The 11,106-nt window shown below is 44.9% G+C and overlaps 1 protein-coding gene across 1 annotated transcript in view; it reads left to right on the top strand.

Moving 5' to 3' along the window:
* The first annotated feature begins 2,009 nt into the window (after positions 1-2,009).
* The window catches only part of PARM1 (prostate androgen-regulated mucin-like protein 1), a 122,500-nt gene continuing 113,403 nt past the window's right edge, over positions 2,010-11,106 (top strand). Inside the window, exon 1 of the mRNA XM_020904120.2 lies at positions 2,010-2,407. Coding sequence (XP_020759779.2) covers positions 2,365-2,407 — 43 coding nt within the window. The 5' untranslated portion in view covers positions 2,010-2,364. The remainder of the gene's footprint in view (positions 2,408-11,106) is intronic.

Below are 11,106 nucleotides of genomic sequence, written 5' to 3'. Positions count from 1 at the left end.
TAAGTGATTTCAGTCGTGTCCAACTCTTTGCAGCCCTATGGACTGTAACCCACCAGACTCCTCTGTTCATGGGATTCTCCAGCCAAGAATACTGGAGTGGATTGCCATGCTGGGTACCAAACCAGCATCTTAGGTATCAAAGCCAGTCACACATGCTTTGTACTACTAAGGGACTCCATTAAAGTTTTATTGAATTTCAATTGAATAATTTTTTCTGTGAAGTGTTTCTGAAAAATATTTCTATCACAGAGTCACTTACTTAAATGACCCTATCTAAAGGCACCAGTGCCTTGCAGAACATGCTTGCAAAACTCTGTGTGTGGTCCCTGCCTCCCCACCAGTCACCACACAGATGCAGAAATTTTTCATAATCGCATAGATTACACTAGAAACCAGAAGGACCTGAAGGTCAAAAACATTAAGACAACTAGTTTAATAAATTGAATTTGCAGTTTCTCTGGTCAGGGAGGGGGAAACGGGGGATGAGCATTTGGTTACTTATTTCAGAAAGAATCAATACATTTACCAAGACAAAAGCAAAACCATGAGCTCAGTTTAATCTGGTTGGGGAAGCATGACAAGCTCTATCAGTGGTAATGATGGGGTCAGGCAGAAGAACTGATGTCATCACAGAAAAAGTCATGAGGTCCCAGAGAATGAGAAAATGAAACCTGAGGCTCTGTCTGGTAAATGAGAAAGAAGTCACAGAAAAAAAAAAGTTTCCCTCCAGCACTACTAATGGTTCTGAGCAAATCAGTTCTCAAGAACACTCCTCAATTTCTACAGCCTCCCAGCTCTAGTGTCCAGGGGACCACGCTCAGTCACTTCGGTCATTCCAACTCTTTGAGACTTCATGGCCTCTAGCCCCCCATGCTTCTCTGTCCATGGGATTTTCCTGACAAGAATACTGGAATGGGTAGCCATGCCCTCCTTGGGGATCTTCCCAACCCAGGGATCAAACCTGTGTCTCCTGCATTGCAGGCAGATTCTTTACCGCTGAGCCTTCCAGGAAGCCAGCCTAGAGGACCACCAGGCTCATAATAGCATAGATATTGGGAGGTGATCTGGCATCTGGTCTGATAGAAATGTAGAAATAAGCAAGTCTAAGGGAGGATAAGTGAAAGGTCAGCGTTGACCTGTGTGAACACAACAGAAACTCTGGGCTTTGAAGAGAGAGTATCGTGTTGACCTGGGGTCCCTAGGCAGGCATCTTATCTCTACCATTACCTAGTTGTATGAACACAAGCAAGGACTTAAACCTCTCAATGCTTTCATTTCCTCCCCTGAAAATGAAGATATAACAGTGTCACCAAAAAGGACTGTTCTGAAAACTTGACTTGGTTAATACCTGTCCAGCACAGAGCTGGACATTTCTCAGGAAATGACAACCTTTGCTATTATGCCCTGGGACACAAACTCGTGACTTGAGGAATGCAGTTCTTACCAGTTCTGTGACCCTGGGCACATTACTTACCTTCTCTGTGACTTAGCTTTCTCATCTGTAAAATGGAGTAATAATTCTTATGTCACAGGGCCGTTAGAAGGCATCATGATACACCTAGTAGGGCTCCTCGATCATAGTTATCCCACGATCACTGACATTACCTGACATTAGTACTATTTCTTCTGTTAACAGTAAGAAGCTGAATAGGATAGCAGACATTTTGACTCGGGCACCAGGAAATGCAGTGGGGCTGAATGGGAGTGAGGGTTTAAATGTACACACAGAATATTTGGGGAAGTGAAAAAAAAAAAAAGAAAAAGGCTCTCATATTTGAAAAAAGTGTATGTGCTTACAACGGTGGGGTCTTGGCGCTTCAAGGTGATACCAAAGATGGCATATGGTCACCAAGGTTGTAACTCATGTAAGAAACCTGAGATAAATTCCTGAGAACAGAGATCTCTCACTTCTCTGCATTCCCTTAGTTCCCAGCACAGTGCTCAAGGCCCCAGACGTTGGCTGAACCGGGTCAGAACGCGAGTCTCGCGCCCTGACTGTCCAGCAGAGGCCGCCCTGGGCCGGGACTCTCGGGACTCGGGCGCCGGGCGAGGAAAGGCCAGGGGTGGCCTTGTCATCGCCGCGGGGCCCGGGTGGGAGGGGTTTGGCGGAGGCTGTCGCGGCGGCGGAGGCGGCCCCGGGCTCCGGCGGCTGGGATGGAGCAGAAGCGCGCCGGGCGCCGGAGGACGAGCAGCTGACGGAGCCGCGCGGCGCTCGCCTCGCTTCCCCTGCCGCCGCCCGGGCCGCCCGGCTCCCGCCGCAGCCAGCGGGCCGAGGAGAAGCTGCCCGCGCCCAGGGGCGCTCGGTCAGTCCCGGCAAACTCTCCCGCCGCCCGCGCCGGGCTCGGCACCAAGTACCAAGGTACCATGGTCTGCAAGAGCCTCTTCGCTCTCTGCATCTTCACGGCAGGTATTTTGGGGCGCTGTTCCTGGCGGAGGGGTCGGGCGCGGTCTGGGACCCCAGGCCAGCGCTGGGGTGGGAGCTGAAGCCGGGGGATCTGGAAGTAAGTCGCCGCGCGCGGTTGGCAAGAGTGATGCGAGCCTCTCGGGCTACGCAAAGGTATGTGCGCACTTGGTTTTGGGGCGATGCGCGTTTTTGGAGATACTGTGCCGAGGCGGACCGAGGGGTTGACAGGGTTCTTCCCGCCGCAGCTCGCCCCCGCAACAAACTCCGGGCTTTGTGAAACAGGTGGCTGCCCGACGCGTTTGAAGCCGGGCTTGGCGACGCTGGGGTTTCTCGGGTCTCCGAGCACACCCTGCCAGAGTTGGTCATCAGACTTCCTGACGCGGTTGCACCCAGGGAGGGATGAGAAAAAGAAGCAGGAGGGGGATAGCGTCTAGGAAAGCGAGAAGTCTTAGCCGCGCCACCCGGCCGGCTGGTTTGCGTTCCCCGAGTTTTGGTGGGCTCTGTCTCCGCGTCCTTTCCTATGGTGCGGTACTGAGAGCCCCTTTCCCAGCCGGCTCGAGCTTCCGATCACCGCGGGGGAGTTTCCACTTCTGCCGTGTGGCCCCGAGGCTCCCCAGAATCCGTGCCCCGTGGCTGAAACTGTTAACTTGGCAAAAACTAGCATTCTCCCGGTTCCATCCCGGCCCCTCCGGCCGGCTCGGCTTCCCCACGCGCGTTTTTCTCTGGACCACGGACGGCGCCGGCCTTTAAGCAGGGGGTTGGGGAGAGGAGCCCGAGAACTGAGCTCGGCTTGGTGGGGAGATGCAGAAAGGCGTTTTGAGTTTTGAGTCAGTTTTTCTAGAAAATGCAAGCCGACAAGGGACAGGTATGGGTGGAAAAAGCCGCCGAGTGCGCGGACGCCGGCGTGTTTAAAGATAAGAATGTCCCAAAGCCACGTCCATACACAAATCATTTGACTCATGCTTGTAGAACGTGTATATGTATTTTTCATCCTGAATTGCTTGGGTTCCTGTAATCATGGACACAGGTCGTCACAATCCCATGAAAAGAAACTAGAGATTTCCTGGCAGCTCAACAAAGGATAATGCAGTTTTGAGGAAAAGTTTCCCAACTTGAGGCTAGAGCGAGTCTTCTTCCTCCACTTGCTGAGCGCCTCGGAAAGCTGTCTTTTCCCTCCGGGGTCTGCACGGCTCGGAGCGTCCGCAGCCTTGGCGAGGCGGGGAGCGCACGGATCCCGGCAAGTGTGACAGCCGAGGGTCCCGGCGTTACCAAGAAATGACGTTTATGAAATGATAGGGAAGGTGCCTTCCATTCTCCTCGCTAGAAATCTTTTCATGAGGCTCGGGGCTCAGAAAACCGTCAGTTAGCCAGTAGAGCTGGTAGGTAGGTTTGTTGGCTAATTTTATTTAGTGGCTTGTCTTTTTAATTTCTTCCCTTTAAAAAAAAAAAAAAAAAAAACTCTAGCAGTTGGCAACGCTGGGATTAGGCAGTGTATTGTGCTCCCCACCCCCCCTCCACCGTGCAAGGAGCTCACGATTTTTTCTCCCTCCTTGGCCAGTTTTAGAATTTAGCTCTGCTGTTTTTTGCAGCTGAAATCTTGCCCTTGTTCCTGGACAGAGTGAGGAGGCTGGTAGCTCAGGGACTGACTGAGTAGCCTCACTCTCATCCTAAAGCACCTGTGTTGAGGTCAGCATCCAGAAGATCACAGCCTCCGATTTCTGGGGCTCCCCTGACCCCCGGAAGACACAGTTATGTTTCTGGGTCTATCTCCCAAACAGAGACTATGGAAGCTTCATCCTTTCCTCTGAGTTTGTGCCTGGGAAGAAGTCTCTTTGGGGATCAGTGTGTTAGATATACCTACAGTAAGTTATCAGGAAAATCATATAAAAATATGTATAAATACCTTATGAGCATCTCTACATCCCAAGGTAGGGTGCTTTCAGAAACTAAAATACAACATTTCTAGAAAAAGTTGGTTAAGGAGAGAGGGACTAGGGTTCTGAAGATGAAAGTGGCATGCGTGTTTCAGTAGATCATTCTGGCTCTCTTGGCAAAGCTCTAGTTAGTTTCACCAGACAGTTGCTTTTTCTTTTCTTTTGTTTCTTTTTTAATCCCTCCAACTTTAGTGGCTTCAGGAGATTTTCTGTAAAACTCTTAAGATGATACTTTCTTGAGTCAGATGGGGTGTAGCGGGGAATTTTTTTTTTTTTAGTATAATAAATCTCATTATAAATACTTAGCATTTCTTCCAACCTGCATAATGGACACTTGTGAATATCTGTGCATTGTCAACAAAGCAGCGAAAGTAGCCCTCTACACTTAGTTGTGTTTTAAAAAGAAGGAAGAGAGGGAAATCTTGGGCTGTCTTCCGTTCTTCCAGAGCTGATTGTGGTAGAAAACAAGCGTGGCTATTTTACAAACCATTCCCAAACACCTCTAAGGCCAGTACTCTGGGCATACAGAAACACTAGCTCTAAATTACAAGCCAGAACCTCCGAGGTTTGGTATCAGAACCCAGTGGGAAGGGAGAATGACGGACCACAGGAAGTTTTCACCTTCACCCCTCTCTGTTTCCCCACTGGATTCAATTCTGTCTTTCCCACCATCTTTGTTGCCACCCTCCAGAACTCTATGGCGCAATATGTTTAAAAATTCTCTCACTAAGACATCTGAGATTTACTGGAATTTTCCAAAGGCCTTTTCCAAACATTCAGGTAGTTCAAAGGAGAAACAAGCATAGATAAGAAAGACACAAACCCCTTGACTCAATGTTTTCTGATGTGGGTTCTGCCCTATCTGCCCCTGGTCTCCCCACCCCCACCCCAGGGTGAATGCAGCATTCTACCCCATTACCCAAGCTTGGTGATCAAGACCAGCAGGGCTAGATTCCAGTCTGCCACCCGGTTTGAGAGCCTACTTGTGTCTTGCACCTGTAACGTCATTCTTCAGGTGACTAACATCTCAAATGTCCTTCCTGGAAGACCCCACCCTCCACCTTTATGGTTGTATTCTCACTATAGGTCCCAATATATGGAAGGGCCTTATCATAAGCATATTAAAGGCATATCATAAATCTTACCATAAACATGTTAAAAATAAACCCCCAAAAATGCACACACGTTTAAGGCAACAGCAGGGTTGCCTGTGGTTGGTTGAGAGTGGAGGTGAATGGTGGCATACATCGCTTTAGCCTGGTTACCTCCTATTCCCCTGAAGTCTGCGTCACAAAGAGACACATCCTTCACTGGGAAACCTACCTGAAAAGGTAGAAATTCTCTATTACTATGGGATACATTTGTTGAGACAGTATTGCAAAGTGGTGAGCACTCAAATTCTGCAGTTAGATTGCCTTGTACAAAGCAAAATTATTAGCACTGAATCGTATAATCTAGGGACCTAATCTAACCATTTTTGACTTTTCTTATCTACAAAATTGAGGGAATAAAACCTCTTTAGGTTGTTGAAAGTGGTAAATGACTGTTCATACCTATAATGCCTGGGACATAGTAAGCACTCAATAAGTATTAGCAGTTGTTGCTATTATTCTGATTAATAAAGGTGACTGTGTTCAGCACCAATTAGGTCATCCTCTCAGACGTGTATGTATTTCTGCTTGGCCTGTGTAAATTGAAGATCTCAACTAATATTCCAGCTCAGTACCAGCTGTTCTGGCAAATCCTCATGTGCAAATTAAGAAAAGATTCAGCTGAGCCTACTAAATGCCTAATTTGAAAAGGTTAATAATGTGCCAACTCAAATTTAGCACAACAGTCCAAAAAACACTCAGTAACAAACAGAAGTGTCACCGAAGACTTCATTTCTTCCACAAAGTCTTTTGCAAACTGATGTGTTTCAAGAGCCCAACTCAACTAAACCTTAAGGTCAAACAAGGATTCCCAATGGTAAAGAATTTGCCTGCCAATGCAGGAGACATGGGTTTGATTCCTGGGCCTTAAACATCCCACATATCACACCACAACTATTGAGTCTGTGTTCTAAGCATCTGGGAACTGCTCTAAGGTCATGCACAACTACTGAAGCCCCCACCATAGAGCCCATACCACACAACAGGAGAAGCTACTAAAGGAACCGCTCCAATGAGAATCACTACACTGCAATGGAGAGTGGACTCCGCTCACCGCACCTAGAGAAAAGCCTGTGCAACCACAAAGACTCAGCATAGCCAAAAAATAAATAAATGAACAAATAAAATTTAAAAAAAAAATGTCAGGTGCCCAGATCCACAAATTTTGGATAATTGAGATCGAACAACTTAGGAAAAGGCATTTCGTGGTGTGTGAATGACCCAGCATGGCTCTCTCCAGAATCCAAAACCATCAGTAATGGCCAAATCTCTAATTTAACCTGATCATTTGGGCCTAATTTAGTGGTGCTTATGTTTTCATAAGAAAAATACTGGCCAAATGTTTACATTGTTTGAGCAGATTTTCTTAAACAGTAATTTTGCAGAGGGCATGGGTAGGGAGTACAGCATTCACTGGAAACAATGAAGAGGGAGGTTAAACATATTTTCAAAAGGGATTGGTTATTTTTGAACACCCAAATGAAAGGAATCTTGCTATAGCATTTACAATAGTTTTCTCCCTTTTTGAAATATCTGTTACTGAAATTGTATATGTTAGTTTTGGAAACAAATAGGGTCATCCCTCAGTATCCACAGCCTACCCTCACCATACAAAAATCCTCAGATGCTCAAGTTTCTTATATAAAATGGCATGAAGTGAAGTGAAGTCATTCAGTCGTGTCCGACTCTTTGTGACCCCATGGACTGTAGTCCACCAGGCTCCTCTGTCATGGGATTTTCAGTCAAGAGTAATGGAGTGGGTTGCCATTTCCTTCTCCAGATAAAATGGCATAGTATTTGCATATAACCTACACACATCCTTCTGTATACATTAAATCATCTGTCGTGTTGGAGAAGGCTCTTGAGAATCCCTTGGACTGTAAGGAGATCAAATCAGTCAATCCTAAAGGAAATCAACCCTGAATATTCATTGGAAAGACTGATGCTGATGCTGAAGCTCCAATACTTTGGCCACCTGATGTGAAGAGCTGACTCATTGGAAAAGACCCTGATGCTGGAAAAGATTGAGGGCAAGAGGACAAGGGGTTGACAGAGGATGAGATGGTTGGATGGCATCATCAACTCAATGGACATGAGTTTGAGCAAACTCCAGGAGATCGTGAAGAATAGGGAAGTCTGGCGTGCTGCAGCCCATGGGGTCGCAAAAAGTCAGACACGACTTAGCAGCTGAACAACAACAAGAGCAACGTTGCTTAAAATACCCAATGGAATGTAAATGCTATGTCAGTTGTTTCAGGCATGCAGCAAGTTCAAGTTTTGTTTTTTGGAACTTTCTGGAATTTTTTTCATAATATTTTCACTCTGAGGTTGGTTGACCCCATAAATGCAGACCCCATGGATATGGAAATCTGACTGTATTTGCTTTGCTAGCAAGATATTGAATAAAACAGTTGCCTAGAAAAAATTAATGCTTCATTTAGGATATAGCAGTGGTCATGAAAAGAGGTAGGCCAACAGTGGGTACCTGCATTATGCAATGATTGCTTTTTACTTGGAGTGTTAGTTGCTCAGTCGTGTCTGACTCTTTGTGACCCCATGAACTGTAGCCCACCAAGCTCCTCTGTCCATGGGACTCTCCCAGGCAAGAATATTGGAGTGGGTTGCCATTTCCTTTTCCAGGGATCTTCCCAGCCCATGGATTGAACCTGGGTCTCCTGTATTGTAGGCAGATTCTTTACCGTCTGAGCACCAGGGAAGCTCTAACCTATTAACCACTTTTACTTGGAAGTGCAAGGTTAATAGGTTATCATCCAGTTAATGTACAAGTAGGGTGAATCCCGCGGACAGAGGAGCCTGACAGGCTGCAGTCCTTGGGGTTGCACAGAGTCGGACATGACTGAAAGGACTTGGCACACACACAGGGTTACTACAAAATAAGACTCATTTCTGTGTGTAGTTCATGGCATTACATTTTGTAGTCACAGCTTAAATTATTTCAGTGATGGGGATTGATGTGACATCAGATTTTCTGATGTGTGGATCTTTAAATAGTCTTCATGATCTTTTATAGCAGCTTAGCTCATTTCTTTTACCTGTTCTAATGTTGTTGAGACTTTTGCCATTTATAAGGTAATAGAAACCATTAACGCAAAATAAATGATTATATAAGTGTTTCCATCTGTGTTTTTCATTGGTGCAAGATAGTATAATGTTGATTGAAAATAAACTATTTTAATTTTCCTTGGGTGAGTATTGCCAGGTTTAGCAATGAAAAAATAAAGGTTGTCCAGTCCAATTTGAATTTAGGTAAATATGAATTCTGAGTCTATCCCACTTAGTGCTTTGGACACACTTAAGCTAACTAATTCTTCCTTGTTTATCTTGAATTCCAATGTAATGAGGCACCCTGTATTTTGTCTAGCAGCGCTACCTTTGGCCTTCCATATGCGGTTCATCAGAGCAATGCGTTTGACATAGGATTGGCTTTATTTTGAACTGTGCCTCACCCAGCTTTAGCTGCCCTACATCATTTCATTCATTCATCACAATCTGTTCATGGGAAGAGGACACCGAGATTTCAAAGCAGCTCTGTCTTTGGAAATAACTTGCAAGGTTAGGATTCAGAGGGAGCACTCCAATGGAGCGTTTTGAATTGGATTGCATATTCATTCACTGTGCACTGTGGTGTGTTTCTGAACAAGTGGTGGGGTTTCTTTAGCCTCTCCAAGGCTACATTTCTTTACCCGCCTTGTGACCTTTCCTTTAAAAAAAATCATATTGTTTAAAATGGTAGCAGTGTTCTTGCTTAGGAGCTGGAACTAGGAGCTTTGCAGAATCCAGCTGGCAGCTGATTAAAAAAGAAAGTTATAGAACAGCTTTGGATTTCAAAGTTCTCTTCTGTGCCAGGATTTTAACACATCTCACAAATATTACATAAGGTTTGCATAATTCCTACAGGAAAGGTCTATACGTATCACTTGAAAGCTGTGGCTCTATGAAGCCTAAAGCAGCACATTAGACAGAATTTCAAGGCAGATTGGGAGAAAAAAAATCCCTGAAGCAACTAGGCTGTGCTGGAAATTTGTACCTTTATACCTAAGGCCAAATATCTGAATAGGTGATTGTTAAGTGGAAAAAAATTGTGGAAAGTTACCAGGTGTGATATTTAGAAAATATGTCTATTCAGTACAAAATAAGATGGATGATAGAATACAACTTTGATGATCTCCTACACTTGCAGTCCAAATTCTGACACTTGATTTTCTTTTCTATCAAGGAGGAAATAAGGACAGAGATTTTAGGGCAGGTGTTGCACATGAAAAGAATTGGGAGAGAGGGGATTTTGTTTATTTGATTTTTCATTTTTTGGTCATGGTTGTGAATTTAAAGCTACCATTCAGGCTTCCTGCTGATTAGAACACATTTAAATATACATTACCTTTAAAATTAGGATATTCCTGCCAGGTTTGTGTAGTACAGAAGCATAACCTCATTACTGAGTGGGTTTATTCACCACTCTTGTATCCAGGATGAGTTGTTACTGGCACGGTCTGCCCCTTATAAAACCTTTTCATTTTCCACTGGAAAAGCTTTTGTGATCCTATAGAGAGACAGCAGACAGATACCATTATACTGGCACTGAACAGTTATTTCATCGTTAAACCCTCTATATTGCATGATTCTTGCTTTGTAATTTGGACTGTAATTTGGAGTCTTTAGAAAGAACAATAGCAATTGTTGTGAGGATAAAAAGATGCCCTCTTTATTCACCATGCAAAAAGCTGCATATGTTTTGCTGTTTGTTGCTCAGAGGCTCAGTTATATCCGACTCTTTGCAACCCCATAGGCTGCGGCACTCCAGGCTTCCCTGTCCTTCACTATCTCCCTGAGTTTGCCCAAACTTCTGTCCACTGAGTCAGTGATACCATCAATCATCTCATCCTGCCCTCAATTTTTTAGAGAAATGTTTAAGATCCCAGTCATTCTCTTGAGTTGAGGTAATGTGTCACATTAGGAGAGGACTCAGTCCATCTCAGAATTATAACATGAGGGTCTCTCGAAGTCCATTTGTCCATCAGAAGGTGCTAAGGGATCTGGTGGTCTGAACACCTCTTTCTTTGTTTGGGAAAAGTAGGTCATTGGTGGATCACATACTGCTGGTCATGGAAATTCTCTCTCTTGTTGGATCAGCTGCTGAGAGGTAACATCAAACTGAATATGGCCATCACCCAACTGATGGGAACTCAGCATGTTTTATCTTAAAAATGGCAATGTTGTCAGAGATGGCAATCCAGAGGAGAGATCTCTAGAACTGAACTTTCTGAAGAACTGCTCAGACAGTTCTGAGTAGGAGAAAGAATTACAAACTTTTGAGGATAAATAATCATTTAAAGTTTGTTGTTGTTTAGACATTAAGTCATGTCTGACTCTTGTGAACCCATAAACTGTAGCCCACCAGGCTCCTCTGTCCATGGGATTTCCCAGGCAAAAATATGGAATGGGTTGCCATTTCCTTCTCCAGAGGATCTGCCCAACCCAGGGATCGTACCCACATCTCCTGCGTTGCAAATAGATTCTTTACCACTGAGCCACCAGGAAAGCAATGTTGTTTATCTTCCAGGAGATGTAGGTGGGAAAGGAAGTGTGATATCAGATT

This window comes from Odocoileus virginianus, chromosome 29, assembly GCF_023699985.2.
Source record: "Odocoileus virginianus isolate 20LAN1187 ecotype Illinois chromosome 29, Ovbor_1.2, whole genome shotgun sequence".
Taxonomy (NCBI): Eukaryota; Metazoa; Chordata; class Mammalia; order Artiodactyla; family Cervidae; genus Odocoileus; species Odocoileus virginianus.
This window is presented reverse-complemented; position numbering and strand designations above follow the sequence as displayed.